Source organism: Hippopotamus amphibius, chromosome 1 (assembly GCF_030028045.1).
Source record: "Hippopotamus amphibius kiboko isolate mHipAmp2 chromosome 1, mHipAmp2.hap2, whole genome shotgun sequence".
Classification (NCBI taxonomy): Eukaryota; Metazoa; Chordata; class Mammalia; order Artiodactyla; family Hippopotamidae; genus Hippopotamus; species Hippopotamus amphibius.
In genome coordinates this window covers 74,332,011-74,354,502 of record NC_080186.1, presented here as the reverse complement: position 1 = coordinate 74,354,502, position 22,492 = coordinate 74,332,011, and the positions used below count along the sequence as shown (strand labels likewise).

General features: G+C 34.8%; 1 protein-coding gene across 2 annotated transcripts in view; it reads left to right on the top strand.

The window, feature by feature from the left end:
- Positions 1 to 22,492, top strand: part of LRRC7 (leucine rich repeat containing 7) — a 371,481-nt gene that overhangs the window by 313,984 nt on the left and 35,005 nt on the right. For both annotated transcript variants that reach the window (XM_057744562.1, XM_057744552.1), the window contains one exon: positions 13,796 to 14,017. In XM_057744562.1, the coding sequence (XP_057600545.1) occupies positions 13,796 to 14,017 (222 nt within the window). The remainder of the gene's footprint in view (positions 1 to 13,795; positions 14,018 to 22,492) is intronic.

Here is a 22,492-nt window from a genome sequence, read left to right as displayed (position 1 = left end):
GAACTTGTCCATGATTTTCCCACATCTACGATGCCAGCTCAGCCATTAAGAGCTTCAGGACTTGCAGATGCTTGTCATCTCTGAGGCATGCCCAGGAACTCACTAGGAGGAACTAAAAGAATTTTGAAAGAAATTATGTGGGGTTTGGTCATTTTTATGTTCTTTTAATCCTTTCTTACACAGGCCCCCATGTTGGAATTTTTGCTTTTTTAGACCATATGAAGTATTAAACTTTTTTAATTTATTAATACTCATTCCTTATTATAATCTTGCCATTTGTCATGTTTCTTAGTATAATGCATCTTGCTGTTTCTTTTTATACTTATTTAGAAAGATAACGTCTAAAATATCTTTTGAAAATCTTAAATTGTTTTGCTATTGACTATACAACCACACCATCATCTGTGTTTAAAACAACTGAATCAAATTACTACTGGGATTGATTTTTCACTTGGTAATAAAAATAAGTCTTTTGTAGATATCTTCACTCATTTTTAAATAAGTAGATGTTTAAAAGAAAATCAACTTAAGAAAAATTAACTTAACCTATACATTTAGTAATTTAAATTAAATCATTCTATTGTTATACTATAAAAAAATCTCATCTAACATATATAATCTTTAAGTTGTAGTCATTGAAAAGTAATTTTCTCCAGACCTTTTGCCTTTAAAAATAACTATTGCTATCAGTACTCTCTATATGTGGAAATGAAATAAAAGCAACTACAGCTCTGGCTTTTGTAATTTAACTGAGGATGGGCATTATTGCTGTTGGAATCCCTTATATTAAAGGCAGGGAATGGGAGGTGGGGTAGGGGTGGAAGGTGGATGTAGCTCACTTACATAGAAATAGAGGAAAGTCTGGAATAGGTAAGAAAAAGAGGTGAAGATTTAAATATTAGGAAACATGGGCATGACAACAAGTAGAGTAAATCTTGCGGCTGTAAGAGAGCAAGTCAAGATGTGGATAAAGCAGATATGAAAATCAACTGGGTAAACCTTAACATTTGAGAGAGAAGAGACAGGGAAATAGAAATGTTTCCTATTTCCAGCAATAACATAAAAGTCAAGAATATCTGTTCTAGCTTACAGTATAATTGAAATTTTAAAAAATTGATTCTGAAACTTTAGTGAGTGTCAGTGCTGTTAGCTAAACTCTCCTTTTGTACAGTAAGAAATATGTCAGGTAGTATAAGTTTCACCTGAGGCTTTGTATTTTTTCCCTCCTAAAGCAATATACATTATTAAGAGTGAAGAATGCCCAGGAGTAATGCCTTGACTTCATCAGTCCATAAGCAAACAAAAAAAATATTCTCTATTACTGTGAGTAATGTCAAGCACAATCCTGGCTCCCTCTTTTCTGATTCTCTTTCCCAAGCCTCTTTTTTCTCCTGATAGGAGCAAATTTTTCTTCTGGTAGACTGGGTCATCACTGAAACTCAAAAACAGATTGGCATCCTTCACATAGGGTCATTTTGAACTCCAAACATTTTTATAAATATTAGGAAAAGAGATCTTTTTGAGTCAGTTGGTAGGTTGAGATTCTCCTTGCTTCTCTCAACCATCCTCTTCCCATCACCTCCACTCATGTCGGTGTCACTTCTACTGAAGCTGCTGGACTTCGAGAAGAAACAGCAGTCCAATGCATTTGCTATCAGTGAGCTCCACCCCCAAAATGAGAAGTGAGTCAGTGAAAGGGTAGATTGATGAAGCCATACAATTATAGATTTTTTAATTATCAAAAACAAATAAACAAACAAAAACTTTTAGCACTATCTGTTGCCCCCAGAGAGCCATTTCTTACACAAATATATTCAGTTTTTCTCTTGACCAAAAGCCACTTTTTTCAAGGGACATTAGTGTAAAAAGGAAAGTGGAACTGTGGGAAAATACCAAACAAGTCCAAATGAAAAGAACCTCTATCCCTAGCAGAACTTTGAAAATGACTCTCTAGATCTCTGAGTTTTGGTATTCAGAAATAATCTGGAACTGAGTATTTGTGTGAATAGTGTATCCACACCTTAATTTCACCTTTAGGTTGAATAAGGACTTTTAAGCAACAGTTCCAATCACACCAGTTTCCTGAGAGGTGAACATACCCACTGTCATAAATATCACTCCAGGTTAGGAAGGGTTAGGAATAGAAGTAAGTAGGTGAAAATTGTATCTTATGGTAATTTTGTGATTAAGAATCAACTATTGATGACATTTTTAGGCATCTATCAAACACCTATTGACGGCCTATTGAAATTTTTGATGCTTATATTTAGTGACTATATTAAGACATCCACTAATTTCCCTCCCTAACAAATATATGCCTCTGTCTCTACTAGACTAGCCTTAGCATGGTCTTTATGGAATAAATATGTTATTGTTCTAGAACAGGATAAAAATGCACTGTTCAAGGTTGTACAAGTTAAAATATGTAAAACAATCCAAAGAACAATTATAGGAATTGTAAGCTAACAGCTCAAATCTAGTCTTGAGAATTTCAAGTTGCATTTCTTTTGGGTTACCAGTATCAGAACTGTTATTCAGAAACAAAATGTACTCTTTAAAAAAAACAAAAAAAAGCTTATTGATTGATTTCCAGTGTGTTCATGCAACCATGCCTTTTGCTGTACTAGAGAAATAAGAATGAATGCATCCAATTAGATTCAAATCTCTTTATAATTGGAAATTATTTATATAAGAGAGAAAAGGCTGAAAATATATAAAGACTTGCTTGCTAAACAAGAATTAATTGCCAAAGCATGGCCGATAGGAAGTCAAAAATTTCATGAAAATGGGATCCTTCAGAGGCAGTTCCATACACTTAGTAATAGTAGCTAAATCAGGAAGAAGCGTTTGAAGAAATCAATGAAATAATTTCCTCTATTTAATGATCTGTTTCAAGTGTTTCTTTTGTTAATCTGAACAGCCAGGATATATTTTAATCAGTTGACTTTAGTATTATCTAATTCATAGGTGTTTTTAAAACTTACTCTATTCCTATTATGTAATTAAATTTGTCCTAAAAAATAATGCAAGTAAGAAGTTATAGAAATGTAAATGGAAAAATTCTTCTCTAACTTACAGCAAGAATGACAGCTGAATAAAGTATTGTTTACTTTCACAGCTGCTTTTGTATTGGATTTTCTTACTTAATACAACATTAATTCTTTAACTCACAAAGCACATTACTTTGTCTCCTAATACCAGTGCAACAATACAGCTGTCTCCAGTAGTGAGGGACATCGCTGTCATAAAATCAGGAGATTGTTCTCATCCAGACTAACTCTAAATTATTTCCTTAATAAAAGTGCAAACCCCAGAATGTCTATCAAATGGCTATTGAGAGAGGGGTAGAAAAAAAAAACTTGCCACATATTAAAGCAATAGAAACAGTGGCAGATTAAAACTACTTATTTCATCAATTCTTAACATAGATATTCCTTAAAACAAATGACTATTCTACTTCAGAAAATGGAGATAACTCAATAACATTTGTACTATCTTCATTTCTGAAGAAATATAAAAGCAAAAATAAAATGTGAAATTAATCCATTGTAATGAAAATGTCCATGATTGAGTATGTAATTTGAAGACCTAAACAACATGATAACTGGCAGATGATCAAGGATTGCTGCCAAATAGAGGAAGTCAAAATGATAAGATTCCATTTCTTGACACTTGATTTTTTTTATGAAACGTTATTGCTTTCATTTTTTTTATTGAGGTATAGTTGTTTTACAATGTTGTGTTAGTTTCTACTGTATAGCTGAGTGAATGAGCCATATGTATATATAATCTCCTCTTTTTTGAATTTCCTTCCCATTTAGGTCACCACAGAGCACTAAGTAGAGTTCCCTGTGCTATACAGCAGATTCTCCTTAGTTATCTATTTTGTACATATTGACACTTGATTTTTATCTGACTTACTCCACTACCTTTAGGTTCCTAGAAATCTTAAGGGTGAAATAAATGATTGTCAAACTTTCATTGTTATTGCTAATATCTTCCTTTTCATTTTATTTCAGGAATGTAAAAGTCAGCATCATCACACAACAAATTATAGGTGGGATGTGTAGACTTAGCTCTAATTTCATCATTTTTACCATTATGGATCCTCTGTTATTTTTTCGTTTTGGTTAATAATTTCCAATTCCAGAGCTATGTTTTACAAGTTGACATTTAATCATAGAAGAATGTGCTTATAGAGATACAATGAGCCACAAATGACTGCCTGCACATATCAGCCAGCTGCCATCCTAAGGCATATGCACTGAAGGGAAAGGCCCTATTGCCTCACTTTTTTATCTGTCATTTGAAGCACTGGAGTATATCACCAGTATCTGACTCTAAAAAATTTAAGATCAGCAAATAATTTGAATCGCCTGCCCCCCCCCACCCCGCAACATACTGCACTGTGCCAGCAGAATGCACTGTCACCAAGTCCCTAGGGCAGGAGAAACAACAACTTCCTGCCCCCTCTCCTTCAAGCTTCAGAGCTCCCTTCTGTGTATTTGTATAAGTTTGTCCTCCAATATCCAATTGGGAGAACATAGATTTTTGGTATCAGAACTGCCCTAGCTGATTACAAATAAAACAAGAAGAAAAAATAAAGCTTTATAGTTTGGTTGTCATAATCATAAAACAGTATCTATAATACATATAAGGAAGGCATCGTACTAAGATGCTTGACATAAATACTCTTATCTTCTCAACATTATTCTGCTTCATTTGAGATGATCACAATTTTTCTTCTGTAGCCCATTAATGCAATGCATTACATTGGTTGATTTTCAAATATTGGACAAGCTTTGTATTATTCAAATCAACCCCACTCAGTTATGATGTTTAATTCTTTTTATATCTTGCTGAATTCTATTTGCCAATATTTTGTTAAGGATTTTTGCCTCTATATTCTAAAGCATATTGGTTTGTAGTTTTCTTTTTCTTTCTTCCTTTATTCTTTCTTTCTGTTTTTTTTGGTTTTGGGGTTTATTTTTTGTTTTTGTTTTTTTTTTGTACTGTCCTAATGTGGTTTTCTTCATAAGTTAGGAAGCTTTTCCTCCTCTTTTATTATCTGGAAAAAATGTGTAGAATTACTGTTAACTCTTATTTAAACATTTGATAGAATTCTCCATTGTAACCATCTGGTCCTGGAGATTTTTTTCCTGGGAGTTTTTAAATTACAGATTCCAACCTTGATAGTTTCAGGGCTATTCAAATTATCTGGTTCATATTGTGTGAGTTATGGTAGTTTGTGTTCTTTGACAAAGTGACCCATTGCATATGAGTTGTCAAATTACTATGCATAGAACAGAATTATTTGTAGTATTATACCTTATTATCCTTATGATGTCTGCAGGGTATGTAGTGATATCCCCTTTACTCCTGATTTTGGTATTTTTTTTTTCTTTTTCAGTCTTGCTAGAAGTGTGTCAATTGTATTGATCTTTTCAAAGAACCAGCTCTTTGTTTTATTCATTTTATCTGTAATTCATTTTAAGTTTCATTGATTTCTGCACTTTTTATTATTTCCTTCCTTCTGCTTGCTTTTGGTTTATTTGACTCCTATTTTTCTAAGCTATTGAGGTAGTCTCTTAATTATTGATTTGCGGTGTCTTCTTTTCTAGTATATGTACTACTTTAGCTGTGTTTTACAAATTTTCATTTACATTCAGTTTAATGTAATGTTTTATTTCCCTTGAGACTTTCTCTTTGACCCATGAATTATTTAGAACTACACTGTTTAGCTCCCAAGTGTTTGGATATTTTCCTTTTATCTTTCTATCATTCATTCCTAGTTTGATTTATTGTGGTTGGAGAACAGGTTCTGTGTGATTTCAATTATTTTAATCTTGTTGGTATTTGTTTTCCAAATCAGGATATAGTGTATCTTAGTAAATATTCTGTGGGAACTTGAGGAGAATGTGTATCCTGCTGCTTTCAGGTAGAATGTTCTGTAAGTGATAATTAGATCTGGTAGGTTGGTGGTATTGTTGAATTCTTCTTTTTCGTGCTAATTTTCAGTCTAGTTCTTCTATCAGTTGTTGAGAGAAAAGCATTGAAATCTCCAACTATAACAATAATGAATTTGTCTATTTTTTCTTAGTTCTATCAATTTTTCTTTACACATTTGCACCTCTGTTGTTTGTTGTGTATACATTTAGGATTGCTATGTCTTCTTGGTAGATTGAGTCTTCTTTCATCATATAAAATTCCTCTAGTATATTTTCTTTGCCCTGAAGTCCACTTCATCTGATATTAATGTAACCACCTCTCATTTCCTTTAATTCATATTTGCATGATATCCTTTTAAGATCTACCTGCCTATATCATTATATTTGAATGATTTCTTATAGTCTGCATATAGTTGAGTAATGTTCTTTAATCCACCCTGCCAAGATCTGTCTTTTAATTTGTGTATTTAGTCTCTTTGCATTTAATTTAATTTGAAACATTAAGGTTTAAGTCTTAAATTTTTGTTTTCTGTTTGTTCTCTTTTTTTGATTCTCTGGTTTCTTTTTCCTGCTTCTGTTGAGTTGTTGGAATATTTTTTTATAATTTAATTTTGATTTATCTACAGTGTTTTTAGTAAATCTTTTTGTGTAGCTTTTTTAGCGATTACTCCTGGTATTACATTATATATACATAACTTACAAGAGTCTACTAGCATCATCCCTTAGCAGCTCAAGTGAAGTATAGAAACCTTACCTTCTTTTATGTCCCTTCACCCTCATCGGTGTATAATTGTCTTAAATAGTTCCTCTGTATACATTTTTTTTAATCCTGTTATTCTTATTTTATTTTATTTTATTATTTTTTGACATATATTTCTTTAATTTTTTTTTTAAATTTTATTTATTTATTTATTATTTTTTGGGGGGGTACACCAAGTTCAATCATCTGTTTTTATACACATATGCCCGTATTCCCTCCCTCCCTCGACTACCCCCCCACCCTCCCTCGAGTCCCCCCCCATCCTCCCCCTCCCAGTCCTCTAAGGCATCTTCCATCCTCGAGTTGAACACCCTTTGTTATATAACAACTTCCCACTGGCTATCTATTTTACAGTTGGTAGTATATATATGTCTATGCTACTCTCTCGCTTGGTCTCAGCTTTCCCTTCACCGCTTGCCCCTCCCAAACCTCGAGTTCTCCAGTCCATTCTCTGCACCTGCGTCCTTATTCTTCTCACTGAGTTCATCAGTACAATTTTTAAATTCCGTATATGTGAGTTAGCATACAATATTTGTCTTTCTCTTTCTGACTTACTTCACTCTGTATGACAGACTCTAGGTCTATCCACCTCATAACATATAGCTCCATCTCATCCCTTTTTATAGCTGAGTAATATTCTATTGTATATATATGCCACATCTTCTGTATCCATTCATTTGTTGATGGGCATTTAGGTTGCTTCCATGTCCTGGCTATTGTAAATAGTGCTGCAATAAACATTATGGTACATGTTTCTTTTGGGATTATGGTTTTCTTTGGGTATATAGAATCACCTCAGATAGTACCATAATTTTGCTTCAATCATCAAACATAACTTTGGAAATTCAAGAAGAGAAAGAAAGCTCATTTTATTTACCCATATATTTGCTTGCCATGTTCTTTCTCCTTTCCTAATGTTCCAAGTTTTCTTCTTTTATCACTTTCTTTTGATTTAGAGAAATTCCTTTAGCCATTATTTTAGGATAAGTCTAGTGGTGACAAATTTCTCTTCATTTTCCCTCATGTGAGAATGTTTCAATTTCCCTTTAATTGCTAAAGAATATTTTCATGAGTATAGGATGTTGGGTTGACAGTTCTTTTCCTTCAGCACCTGAAAAATGTTGTGTCACTTCCTTCTGTCCTCCATGGTTTTTGATGAGATATCCACTGTCATTCAAATTGTTTTTCTTCTATAGGTGAGACGTCATTTTTCTCCAGCTGCTTTAAAAAATTTTTCTTTGTCTTTAGTTTTCAGAAGTTTGATTATCATATGTCTGTGCATGTATTTCTTTAGGTTTACCCTGTGTGGGATTCTCTCTGCTTCTTAAATCTATAGGATTTGCCAAATTTCAGAATGTTTCAGCCATTATTTCTTCTTTTAATTTTTCAGCCCCACTTTCTTTCTCCTCTTTTTTGATAATATTTCCGTTGGAAATTTTGAACAGAGAATCTGTTCATTTTTTTTCCATGTGTTTTCTCTCTGTTACAGATTGGATAATTTCTATTGTCTTCTCTTTCAGTTTATTGTTTCTTTCCTCTGTTCTTTACATTCTGATATTAAGCCTAATCACAGAGCTTTTTGATTATTATATTTTCCAGCTCTAAAATTTCCATTTGTTTCTCCTTTACATCTTCTGTTTGTTTGCTAAGATATTATTTTCCTTTGGTGGGTTTCTTTTTTTTTCCTAACCATGTGTGTAATTGATCATTGAAGCATTTTTTTTATTGTTGTCTTAAAAATCTTTGTCAGGTAATTCTAAACTTCTGTCCTCTCAGTGTTGGCATCTATTGGTTGTCTTTTTTCATTGTTTGAGATCTTCCTGGTTCTTGGGATGACTAAAACCTAGATATTTTCATATTATGTTATAAAACTCTGGGTTGTATTTAACCGTCTGTTGCAGCTGGCCTTCTCTGACACACTCCAGTTGCGAAAGGGTGGGCCACTGCCTCATTTTGGCCAAGTGGAGGTACAAGTTCAATTTTTCCATTTAGCCTCCAGTGAACACTTGAAGCAAAGTCTGTTCATTATTGCTATGTGGTTATTGAAGTTTCAGCTCCCAGATAATCTCCACTGATACCTCAGTGGGAGTAGCCTCAATATAACTGGGTGATAGAGAAAGTCTGGACTATCTACTAAGACCTTCTCTAACTGCCCTAATGGGAAGGGAGGAGTGGCTCATTACTGCTGGGTCAGTGTAAGTTCATGCTCCTTGTGTGGTCTCCATTGACACCACTGTGTGGGGAGTGGCTGATTACTGGCCAGTGGGGATGAATACAGTGACACTTTACTTGGCCTTCTGTGACAGCACCCAGCAGGAGTGTTGTGCCTTGTTAAATCCTTATAAGGGTAGAAGTCTCAGCTTCCCACTTGGCCTTTGCTGGCATTGCTGGGGTGGGACCACAGTTCTTTCCATGGTGTTTGGCTGTAGTAAAGCAATCTAAACATTTTCTGTCTTGCAAGGATGCCCCTTTTTCCTGGTCCTTTGGCTAGAGAGAGTAGGCTTTTGTTGGGACTTTTCTCATCTGACTGGTTGACATTTTAGGGATGCCCACTTTTCAACACCTTGTCTGGAATATATGACACCAAAATAAAACCTGAAAAATTTATCACCATTTTGTTACTTGGTCCTTAGCTTCTTCAGTTTACTTTCCAGAGTTTTCCTGTATTTGTTTATATATAATGTCCAGAGTTTTTTGTTGCTCTTAATGGAGGGAATAGGGAAAATTATATCTACTACATCTACCAGAAGCAGAAGTCCTAGTGTCTCGATTTCTAAAACTTAACCTGCATGTTAAAAAAAAAAAAAAAAAAAAGCAGCAGCACTCTCTAGTACATGGTGCCGATAGAAAGTGATAGGACTGTTTTATGGTTGTTTTACAAAATTACTGAAACTGACTCATGTAAATGAGTGCTGCTGTTTCCTTGAAATCAGTTAATTATCCTTTGTACATGATTCCATGTTGTTGACACTGCTCCTAAACATCTTTAGAACTCTTTTGAACTTAATTTTAGAGAATGAATTGCATCCATTTGAATATTCTCAGTGGCATAAATTGTCATCCTTTGAGGCTGTATTTGATTTTTAGGAGCAACCACAAGTGGTCCAAGAGCCAAGATGGGTAGTAAAACAGATAACCACATTCAGTAATTCACTTCTCAGTCTAACACTCTTTTCTAAGAAAATAGTGTAAACCAAAACTTTGTTGTAGTGAAAAAGTCATTTGTTTTGTATCATACAAAACCTCCCAAACATGTCAAATTTCCACTTAATAAGCCTGATGAGCTGTGGGGTGAATTGCATATGAACAGTGCCATTTGGTATCAAATCACATTTATGTGGCTTTGACATAAATATTTCCTTGGGTCCTATGGATATTAGAGTTTTTCCCTGTAGTCCTTGACAGTATGTTTTTAGGTCAACTTGAAAACATCATATTCCATCACTATTCTCCTCCAATACATGTTATTTTGTCCACCTCTCCTTGAAAGTTCAAAACAAATGTCAAATCTTCTCTTTCTTTTTATCATTCAAAATGTGTATCTCAGCCTTTATAGAAAACTTCATGTTCAAATTCTCCTTCAGTGTGAGTCAGTGTTCTCATAGCTAACCCTCTACTTGAACAAATCCAGTCTCTTGACATTTTCTACATTTTCATCCATCCTTTGTACTTCATCATGAACATCCTTATTGCCTTTCTTAAGCCTCTGTGCCAGTCAAAAACACTTCCTCTTTACCGTCCCTCCACACTGTAATTGTTCCTTTAGATGTCTTGGGTCATTTATATTTGCTTAACTTCACACAAAGTTCAGTGTTAATTCTTTGCTTTCTGTAGCTGTCATTCCCCATCCTCCTTTATTCCACCCTGTAGCCCCAAGAGAGAGCAAAAGAACTGCTCCTGATGTGAACAGAATCATTTTACAGAATGTTCCTTCCATGACCACTCTATGTTTTGCTAAGCCATCTGAGAACATAAGCGTCATTATTTCATAATTATGGAACGATTACTAAATACACAGAACATCCTCCAAATTGCTTAAGCATTAAGTTCTAAGTCGCATACATAGGATCTAAAATAGATAATAGGCCTAATTCAATAAGTAGGAATGGCCCTTTGGCAAATTAAAGAGCTGCTAAAGAAATTTAATATATCCTTCCTCAATAACCCGATCCTTTTGTTCGTTTTTGTGGTTTCTTTTCATTTCATAGTTGAACTACTGTAGGAAAAGAGACAATTTGGGGGCAAGGTGGTTGCAACGTAATTTTGTGTTTAAGAGCATGAACTTTGATTGTCAGACAGCCTCAGTTCAAATCCCGGTCTGGCCAGTTTACCAGCTGTGCAAATTACTTGGGAAAGTTACTTAACCTCTCCAAGCCTTAGTTTCCTCCTCAGTAAAATTAAATAATAATAATTAATAATAATTATCCCTTAAAGCTATTATAAGGATTAAAGGAGGCAATATGTATGTGGTAAGTTTTAATACATTGTCTAGCACCTAGTGTTTGGAAGGTAGCCATTGTTTGTTAAATGCCAGTTACTGTGCCAGTTATTAAAGAGAGTAAGCAGGATATGGTGCTTGCCCTCAAAGAGTTCAAATCAAAGCATAATTAAAGCTCAAACTATCCCATCGGAAGGAAAAAATAAACCATAAAAATAAGTTTAAAGGCTATTATAGTTCCATAACATATACGGTTTTTTACCCTTAGACCATTACCAGAATATTCTAATCAAGGAAGTTATTATTAAGCAATCGTTATTAACTGTCTAATGTGGATTATGCATTGTGGGACTAAAGTTGTGTTCTGGAGCTCTCTAAGTTTTTCTGGGTATAAAAATTCTTTGCTTGTCTGTCCCTTTCAATTAAACAGCCATTCTTCCTCTTTCCCACTGGCTCAAGCACTAACTGAAGACCCATGAGTATTACACCACTGGATGTAAGAAGCAGTTATAAATGTAAAATCAAGTTCAGTAGCTAGGCCAGTCAGCCTTAGTCAGCCTACACCCCCAGCTGCTCTAACTCCAGGAAATCGTTTTCTCTAAGTAACTCAGCAGGCCAGTGAGTTCATTCAGAGTACAGCAGCTCAAAATGTGATACTGGGTTTATCATGGCTTTCCTCTCTTATCAAACAAGAGAACATGAAATTCCATAAAGGTAAGAGAGAACTGAATTTGCAATAAGGAAAAACTTGACCAGAAGGGTGTTCACTCTTCTAGAATGGCTAAGGAAGTCATGACATCTCCTTTCATTTAGATTTCTGAAAAGGAAATAGATACATTAGAGAAATACACGTTTGCCCTTTATGGGGTTAACTTAGTTGTGTTTATGATGTCATAGTTTTCTGATCCCTGGTTGCATTAGATAGTATTATATTGATAATTGTTTTGGTATTGTGCTGTTATAGCCTGAAAATTTTTTTTTGCATCTTTTCCTCCAATTTATCATGGCTGAAATATCCTTACTGTTTTTCAATGTAAAAAATTGTACATGATAAGACGATCAGTTGGATACCTAATATACAATCAAATGATTTTTTACTTTGCCTTACATATTGCCAAATAATATTTCTGAATATATTCTCCACTGAAATCACCTCTTGTTTAGAATCAAAAAATATGCCTTCCCTCCCCAAGTGATTTTCCATGATCACCATCATCTCCTTATGTCTCTTATGTTGCTCTGCTGTAAGAACTTTAAAATAATTAAAATTCATCTTTTCCTTGAATACTAGTTTAATAATTTTTCCTTTATTCCTCCAATCTGACTTTTTCATAGTAAGGAAAAATCGTGATTAGTCAGGAAAATTCACAGACTTTCCTAACTAATGAATTCTAAGGTGAAATTTACTTTTGAATTCCAAATTGCCTATCCTTAAAAGGTCAACAAGAAAGACAATGAAGTCAGGTAGTAATCCCTCAGACCCTCCCATAATGATGGGTGAAGTACCAAGCACAGCATTAAAACATAGATTTGAAAGTATTAAGGATAAACATTCACTTCTCATGTTAGACCTCCATATTAAACCATACTTAATTTTAAAAAGCATGTTCCAGGAGACTTCCCCGGCAGTCCAGTGGTTAGGACTCCGCCCTTCCATTGCAGAGGGCACAGTTTCGATCCCTAGCCGGGGAACTAGGATCCCCACAAGCAGCATGTCATGGCTAAATTAATTAATTAATTAATGGCATGTTCTAGGCTATCAGCTCACAAATAGAACTGCTTGCTTGACAGAAAAGATATCAGGTAGAATGACTCAAGGAGCCCGTGCTAGAATGAAGGCGAGAAAATCGGAGTGAACAAGGAACAGGATTAGGCACCGATCATTTAAAGATGGAAGACCAAAGTAAGCATGCTTTTTCTCCTTTAGCAACCAACCTTAAGGGTTGATAAATGATCATTGTTGCTTTAAATGAGGTACTGACGAACCTCTCTGAAAGCTCATGTCAAGATGATCTGCATATAATACAGAGCTCACTTTAAAGACCTTTCCTTCTCTAATGCCTCTATAAGCTACAGATACAGGAACTTACCATGTGATTAATTTTTAATGGAACTTAAAGGTTGCAAAAACCATATTGTTGGTTTAATATTGCAGAAAATTAATATTGATTGTACTCATCTGAACAAGCTTACTATACATGTGTGTGGTGTAAAGGCAAATATGCAAATCAGTTCCTTTGCTTCGCAATTAGACACTAGATGTTTCACATATTACATCTCTGTCCCTGCTGTTATTATTCAAAATGAAATGCCAGCTAGAACACCACTTTATTTTTTTAAGTTGTGACTTCTTTTTCTTCTTCAGATTTTTCAGACTGAACTTTGTTTCCTTAAAACGGGGGTTAAAATAATCTTTGGCAAGCCATCAAATGACTACAAATGTATTTAATGCGACCTTGCTCCAATATTAACATTTTCACAAACCACAGTAGGCAAACCCTTACTGTTTTTTCATTATCCTTCCCAGCCATGACTGAAATCCCAAATGATGCCACTTTACTAAGCTGAGAGGTATTCTGTATGCCTTTTTCTACTTTAATCACATCCTTTCAACACCACAAATCATCTGACGGATTATATTCTCCACAGGCAGGCAGCCACATTCAGACCTTGATGGGGTCCCAAAGCCTTCAGCATCGTAGCCGGGAGCAGCAGCCATATGAGGGAAACATAAACAAAGTGACCATCCAGCAGTTTCAGTCACCATTGCCTATTCAGATCCCCTCTTCACAGGCCACCCGGGGACCTCAGCCTGGACGGTGCTTAATTCAAACTAAAGGGCAAAGAAGTATGGATGGATATCCAGAGCAGGTGAGAAGAGTTTTTGTTTTTGTTTTTAAGACTTATTTTATTATTTATTTATTTATTTTTGGCTGTCATGGGTCTTCGTGGCTGCGTGTGGGCTTTCTCTAGTTGTGGCAAGCAGGGGCTACTCTTCGTTGCCGTGCATGGGTTTCTCATTGCGGTGGCTTCTCTTGTTGCAGAGCATGGGCTTTAGGCACGCGGGCTTCAGTACTTGTGGTGCATGGGCTCAATAGTTGTGGTTCGTGGGCTCCAGATTGCAGGCTCAGTAGTTGTGGCACACGGGCTTAGTTGCTCCGTGGCGTGTGGGATCTTCCCAGCCCAAGGATCGAACCCATGTCCCCTGCATTGGCAGATGGATTCTTAACCGCTGCACCACCAGAGAAGTCCCAGAGAAGAGTTTTTATAATTGATTAATTTTCAGGAAATGTTCAAGGAAAGACCCATCAATCCATGGTTTGTCTTCTCTCATTTATGTAATTTGGGACACATTAATGCTGTCACCATGTTGAATGGAGTGGAGCACTCTTTTTAGGGATTTTATCATTATTTTCAGTGGTGAAGAACTACAACATATAGTAATTGATGGTTAGTAAAATGCCCATTTCACATAAAAGAAAATGCATGAATTGGAATAGTTTTTCTGGTTTATCCTGCACTTTCTTCTACCCGTTCCCAACTCAAATTTAGCTCTGCAGCACGGCTTTTGAATGTTAAAAAGAGCTTCAATGGATTAGGTGTATTTACCAAGGCCTTTGGTGAAATTGACAGCATAAAATGTAAACAGTATATTCCCCTCTATTTGTGGGAATATTTTTTAAAAGTTTTATCTTCTGATTGTTGACTAATACAGAGATAAAGCTTTGCTGTGAATGAAATGATAAAGAGCAGTTAGGAGGGAAACATTTCTGAAATGCTCCAAAAGCTATTGATAAATGCCATGTAGTAAAATTTAAAAAAAAATTGCTTCTCTTCTGACCTATCTAAAATTAGAATTTGGTTTTCCATTGTAGACTCTGTTTTTCTTCCTTAAGCCCAGAACACTGAACAAGACCTCATCTGTTGAGTCATATTAAGCTTAGAAAGTAAGACATCAAGATCTTAATACTCAGAAAATTAATTTCTATTTCATTCTTTAGATAATTAGGCAAAGCTCCCACTGACTTCTCTAACCCCTTAATATGGTTTATAACGGTTTCACTTTATTATTGCTTATTCAAAGCTTCACATATCACCCTCCTTATTTTCTAAACATATCAGACAAGATTATCTTCATTCTCCTGTTTTTTCCTTTATGCTATTAAGAGTCATTTATTATTTGGATCCCCGCTGCTCTAGACATCTCCTGTGTTTCTTAATACCCTTCTTGAAGCTGAGATTATGTATTAATCATTCTCAAAATTATAGGGTTTTTAAAGATAGTTTTCTTCTTATCCTGCCTTGATCTAGGCCAAGTGTTGGATTTAAAGTAAAACAAACCAGACAGGTGTCTTTAATACGGTAATGAGGTGAGGTTTTTAATTTTCCAGAGATTTTAAAAAGTTAATAAAGTTTTAAATTATGCTTTACCACAGGCATCTTAGGTTAAAAACTTTTCATATATCCTCTCCCCCACAAATATCATTACTTCAATCCAGTTCTCTGATTTAATGATTCCTGTTAGCAGTAATAATTAATAAAGTAAGTTATTACAAATTTTTTTCTCCCAGAATCAGCACATTTAAAATCTACTGAGATCAGTGCCCTCTGTTTCACCTACTTTGAATAGTAGTGTTAGTATTAGCATACAGTTATTCTGAACACTCTAAATTCAAAGGTCTTTTTTACATTATTTCTTAAAAAATACATAAATTGTGTAGCTTGACTTAATAAGAGGATTACTAAGTTTTAGTTTACATGTTTATTAAACTTAAAACTTCATGGTTCTTTCAGAGAAAGTATTTATAGTGTTTGCAAGTGTTTTGATTCACAGCTGTAACATCAGGTGTCTTTCAAACTGAGAGGTGAAAAGTTAAACATTCAATGGTTATATTAAGGAAAGTACTTAAGTGTAATTCCTCTTGAATTCCCTGTTTTCTCTGCCTCAGTTTCAGGCTAAAATGGTTTGGAATGCTGGGATGAAAACTTTGGAGTGACCACAAGAAAGCCTAAGGGGCCTTTAAACAAATAGCACTAGTCCCCAAACTATGTTCCCCTCTACCCTGAGTTGTAAATCTGGAGATGGTTTCTCAAAACATGTTTCATGATTCATAGTAATACTTATCCACCACTGGCGGCATGCTGGAGCGCACTCATCCTGGCTCCTTACTGTGTGCACCTCCAGTGACACCACACTGATAGGTTGAAATTGTGGGGATGTTTACGCGCGGGAAATCAGCAAACACTACAACCAGGGCCCTCCCCTTCCCCTAGCCAGCTCTTAAACATTTTCCAGGACACCACCAACTACTACACTGTTTTCTTTCATCTCTTTTTCTTTTTCTAACCTCTCCACTTCTTTCTCTAGCTCTATAGCATTCGGGAAAGAGAATACTAGAAATAGGTCTCATAATTTGCAGTTCGAGTTTCGTGTTAACTTTTATTAGGGTGTGTGACCCTGGCCAAGTCATTAATTCTTTCATAAGGTTATGTTTTTCTCCTTATAAAATGAGGACATTACCACCCACCAACAACGTTGAAAAAGTTTTTGTGAGAGTCAAGTGATACAATTCTACACGCAGGTGCAGGCGCAGGCGCGCGCACACACACACACACACAAATTAAGCCTGGCACTGAGAGTAAAGAAATAGGAAATGGAAGAAATAGAAATACAAGATTTTAAGAATTAGAATACTGGAGGGACCTTAATGATTATCAGTACCAACCTCCCTAGTCTACAGATAGAAAACAAATACACAAGAAGAGGCTGAAGGAGGTTATGTAATTCACTCTCACAATAAAAATATTTTATGTATGTTTTACCATCCTAAGTCATTTTTTTTTGAAAACTCAGACCTCTCTAATATGTGTGTATATCTTCAAAACAAGACTTTTTCCATACTTAACAAGAAAGAAATTGGAGGAAAATATTTAAAACATTTAAGAACTACATAATTTCACATGAAAATTATAGAGTAGTGACTGAAGTACAAAGACCAAGGAGGTAACTGAAAATTTCTAATATGGGTTTCACGCATATGAATCAAGAAACTCTATTTTCCTCATAAGGCATTTCTAGCAGTGCATTAAAAGGGCCATTAAGAGAAAAAGAGAGTTTTCTTAAATGACTACAACAACAATGTTACATTTGGTCAAGTACAATATGGAAAAAACCTGAATCATTCATAATTTTTAAGTGCAAGGAGACATCATAAACATAGTACAAATAGACATGCTGTGTATAGCATGATAAGCACAATAATTTCTATAAGAGCTTGAAGATTTTACTTTAAAAAAGTCATCATTTATTGGAATGCTACAGGTGAAAAACATAACCAACTACAATGAATCTACATTTTTTTAATTTAGGGGAGAAAAGTCTGAATTAAAATTAAAATTAAAGAAAAGTCTGAAGGGACAATGGTTGCCACATTGAGTACCTGCTATGCTATTTATACTGTGTATAGTGTATATATGCTATCTATACCATGTATCTTACAGACAGGCCTGGTTTCAGGGTGTGTGACCTATGTAGCTGTGCAAAGTCCTGAATTTGGAAGGGCCCCACACTTGGTTTAATGCTCTGCTGTCACCAGCTTGTAATTCTTAATAATCATTAAACAAGGAGACTCACATTTTCATTTTGCATGAGGCCCCACTAATTATATAGCTGGTCCTGCTTACACATGATATTTCATTTAGTCCTTACAATAATCTTATTTCCTTTTTATAAATGAAGAAACCAAGGCACAGAGAAAATAAATAACTTCTGAGAGGTGTAATTGGTCAAGCTGGAATTTTAATCCAGGTCTGTCTAACCCAGAACCCAAGTTCTGTGTGCCAATCTTATCATTAAAATAACCACATGTTCCAGATGCTTGCTGTGGCCTCAGTGTCCTCTTCTGTCAAATAACAGTAATTAAACCCATTTCAGCTACAATTCAGAATTATAGAACTGCCTTACGCAGATGGAATGCTGACTGGAACTCACATGAACACTTCCAATGCTTTGAAAAGCAAAAATACTCAACAAAAGGAAAGTTTTGTTATTAACAAAAATATACCTCTGTATCCCTTAATGTAACCTAAAGAGCTAATGAATTTCTAATCTGATTAAAATAACTTCCATACAGCAATGAACATACATAATAAATGCTACCACTAATGACATTGAATGAATTTAAATGACTGTCATTTTTTACCTAGCCAGCACACTTAACTGTTTTTAGCCATAAAGAAGCATTTAGTAAACTTCAACATTCCTCCTGAATCATCATTCAGGTTTCATGAATGGTGGTTTCATCAACCATCTCAACTTTCAAACTACTCATCACAATAAAACATGGCAAAATATCTAAGAATTCTAATTTAATACACTTATTTTTACATATTTATTTTTCATAGACATGAAGTATCATCTGTTTTCAACTCTAGGGTTAAATGACATAAAATATATGGAAGTGATTTTTAAACCATAAGGTGCTACCAGGATTCAAGGTTCTAATTTCTATAGACTAGAAATCTGATGTGTAATAATGGATATTTTTTAAACAAATTATCAACTAAATCACGTGCATGTCATTTGAAGTTTATTATCAGGGAACTTTACTTAGAAAAGGGATTATAATGCATAAACCATTTTGATTATTGATGAACATAATAGATAATAATAGAGTTGTATTAAATAGTAAGCTGAAGAAAGCTGGAAAGTGAAGACTTGACCCCTTCCCATTCAACATGAAAAACTCTTAGCCATCATATCCATCCTCTTAGCTCTTCCCTTTGTTTCCCAGTCCAAGTGAAGAAACTTAAAGATCCTATTCACTTTATCCTCCCCTTCACAATAAAATAATACTTTATATCAGTTGTTCTCAACCTCAGCTATATATTAGAATCTGCTCAGCTCTTTTTTATTAAGGTATAGTTGATTAACAATATTATATTAGTTTCAGGTATACAGCATAATGATTCAGTGTTTTTGCATGTTATATTCCATTGTAAGTTATTACAAGATAATGGCTATAATTCCCTGTGCTATACCATATATACTTGTTGTTTATCTGTCTCATACATGGTGGTTTGTATCTGTTATTCCCATACCCCTAATTTGTGCTTTACCCATCCCTTCTTCCCTTTGATAACCACAAGTTTGTTTTCTATGTCTATGAGTCTGTTTCTGTATTGCATATATATTCATTTACAGTATTTTTTAGGTTCCACGTATAAGTGATATCATACAGTATTTGTCTTTCTCTTTCTGACATTTCTTTTAGCATAATACCCTCCAAGTCCATCCATGTTGTTGCAGGTAGCAAAATTTCATTCTTTTTTATGGCTGAGTAATATTCCATTGTGTATGTATACTACATCTTCTTTATCCATTTGTCTATTGATGGATACTTGGGTTATTATGGTCCATGTGTTGGATATTGTAAATAGTAACTTTATGAATATTAGGGTGGTTGTATCTTTTCAAATTAGTGTTTTCATTTTTTCTGGATGTATACCCAGGAGTAGAATTGCTGGATCATATGGCAGTTCTGTTTTAGTTTTTTGAGGAACCTGCATTACTGCCAGATAGAGGTTGTTCAGGAGCTTTGAAAAACACTGATGCCCTGATCTCATACCCAAAGAAACTGATTTCATTAGCCTGGATGTGCCCTGGATAATAGGAATTTTTGAAACTCCCCAGGTGATTGTATTGTGTAGCCAAGGTTGAGAACTGATGCTTGAGATATTCTATAGCTCAACAATTTACCAACTGAATAACATACTGTTATTAACACTATTTAGAAGTATACATAAATCATCCATAACTTGTTGAATACTTTTTAAAGAAACTAACAAACTTGGTTTTTCTCTTTTGCAGATGTATTATCCAAAGCAAAGCATATTTGTATATGTGGAACATATAGAGCCCAAAGCAGAAATAGGAAGGAAAAGAGTTAGCATGATGTTTCAAATGTCTTCAAATGTCTCAAAATCCTTTCATATATTAGCTGATTTAATCTAATCAATAATGTTGTGATGGATAGAGCAGTTCCTGTTAGAAACTGACTAGAAATCTAAGATTCAGAGAAACCAAGCTGGAATTAAAATCCAGTTTCATGAGTCTACTGCATTACATGCTGCAACCTGCTGCACTATAGCCAAACAAGACTAAGTCCACAGTGGAAGAATAAAAATAGAAAAATGCGCCCCAGTTCATGTCTGCCCTAGACTAGAGGACATACCCGCTAATGAACCTAACAAATCAGGATGACCAGAGCTCCACAGCTGTCTCCTGCCAGTTTCTGTGAGTGTACATGCAAACGCACCTGAAAGAGAACTTGTAACGTTACACTAGAATTACATTAGAATAAGCCCTGTGAGTTATACAAAGTAACTCACATCCATTATATTCAAGGGGAAAGGAAAAAAAAAACAAAGCTCTGAAACCCTCCCTGAAGGCGGCACTGAAGTGTACCCTGGAAGAAATCATTTTAATACTTAATAATATGTGGAGTGCATGAAGCAGTTGGCTAAGACATGAGTTCAGACATTTCTTTAGATGCTCTGATCACCTGCCTGAAGGGCTCACAAGGGTTACAGGTGAGGCTTTCATCTATCCAGACCAAGTGAAGAAAAATACATTATTCTGAATGTTTGATATAAGAATAGAAACTTGGAAATATTGGGGTTTCTTAATTATGAATTTTAAAATTAAAAGGCAATAATTTAATAAAGATGATTAGAAAATAAATATTAAGATGGTTTTAATGTATATTATTTACTCAAATGATTTCAGAGATATCCCATATCTCATCCTGCTCCATTTAAAGTACTGCTATTTATGCATATTTTCCCCATAGAATTTTATTCTTGAGTAACCAAAGTAATACTGCAACTCTGAAATTATTCATAGTTGACACATACTGTCTAACTCAACATCACAAATTCTACAAATTGACTTTATGAATTTTGTGCAAATAGGAGGATTCAGTAAACACTGCCGCACAAATCAGAAGGCCTCTTTCAGTGTCCCACTAAATATATATGTATACTCTTCTGGGTTTTCTTGAATTTCAAATGAAGGAAATGGGGTGAATAACCTTTAAAATTCATTCGCAGACTAAAAACTTTTGCGTTTCTACTTTCTAGATACATACAGTGTTGCCTATTTTTTTCTGAAAGATCTGGAAAATGATACTCAAAGGATTTTATTCATCAATCTTACTGTTAGTATATTTTTCAAAAGATTTAATTAGCACTTTCAGCTGGACTTGTATCTCTAATACACAACAGAAAAAGATGAAAATAGAAGGATCAAAAAAATTAATTATTCTTGAATACTAACATTTATATATTTTTGTAATTATTATCTTTTTGAACCTATTACACAGGCTTATTAGAAATTTTGGGAATGCAGAGAAGATTTATGTAGATTTTGTATGGCTGTGCAATGCACACAGTGTAAACTACAACAAAAATTCTAATACCTTATAATTGCACAGCACTCTTTATCAAACAAGCACTGTTATATAATAACCAATAAGACCAGGAACTGAAAGTAAAAGTAGCAGCAAATTTAATTTCAAGTTTAATTTCAGTATCATCAAGCATTCTCTCTACTTCTGTCAAGTCTCTAGTCAAATCTCCAACATCATCTCATTTGATCTTTCAGCATGTGGCTTGACTGACCTCTTCCTTTCAATTTTCTTCACTTGGCTATACTATTCTACTGGTTTTCCTCTTTCAACACTAGCCATTCTTTCCTGATTTCTTTATTGACTCCTCTTCTGTTCCTGACCTTTAAATGATAGAATGATCCAGTGCTCAGACCTTGACCCCCTTCTCTTTTGTAGCCATACTCACACCTATATGATTTCGTTTTTAGAATGGATGACTCCAAAATTTATATATCTCCAGCCCTGGCCTCTCCCCTATACTCTAGATGTTTATATTCAATTACCCACTTGTTCATATCTCAACCTGGATGTCCAATGAATTTCTTAAAGTTAGCATGGTCGAAAGAAACTCTTGTTTTCCTGATCCTGCACCTACCAAACCTGCTTCTCCTCTAGATTTCCCCTTTTCAGTTAATGGCTCTTCTATTCATCTTATTGCTATGGCCAAAGATCTTTGATTCCCCTTTCTCACAGCCCACGTATGGTACACAGCAATTCCATTAAAATATATTCTGAATTCACCACTTTTCATCACCTGCACTGCTACCACCTTATCAGCCAGTCGCTCACGCCTATCTACTGCAATAGCCCCCTAATTGTTTTCTCTTTTTCCGGTTGCTTCTGTCTAGTCTGTTTTCCACTACCAGAGTGATCTTTTTAAAACATAAATCAGATCATG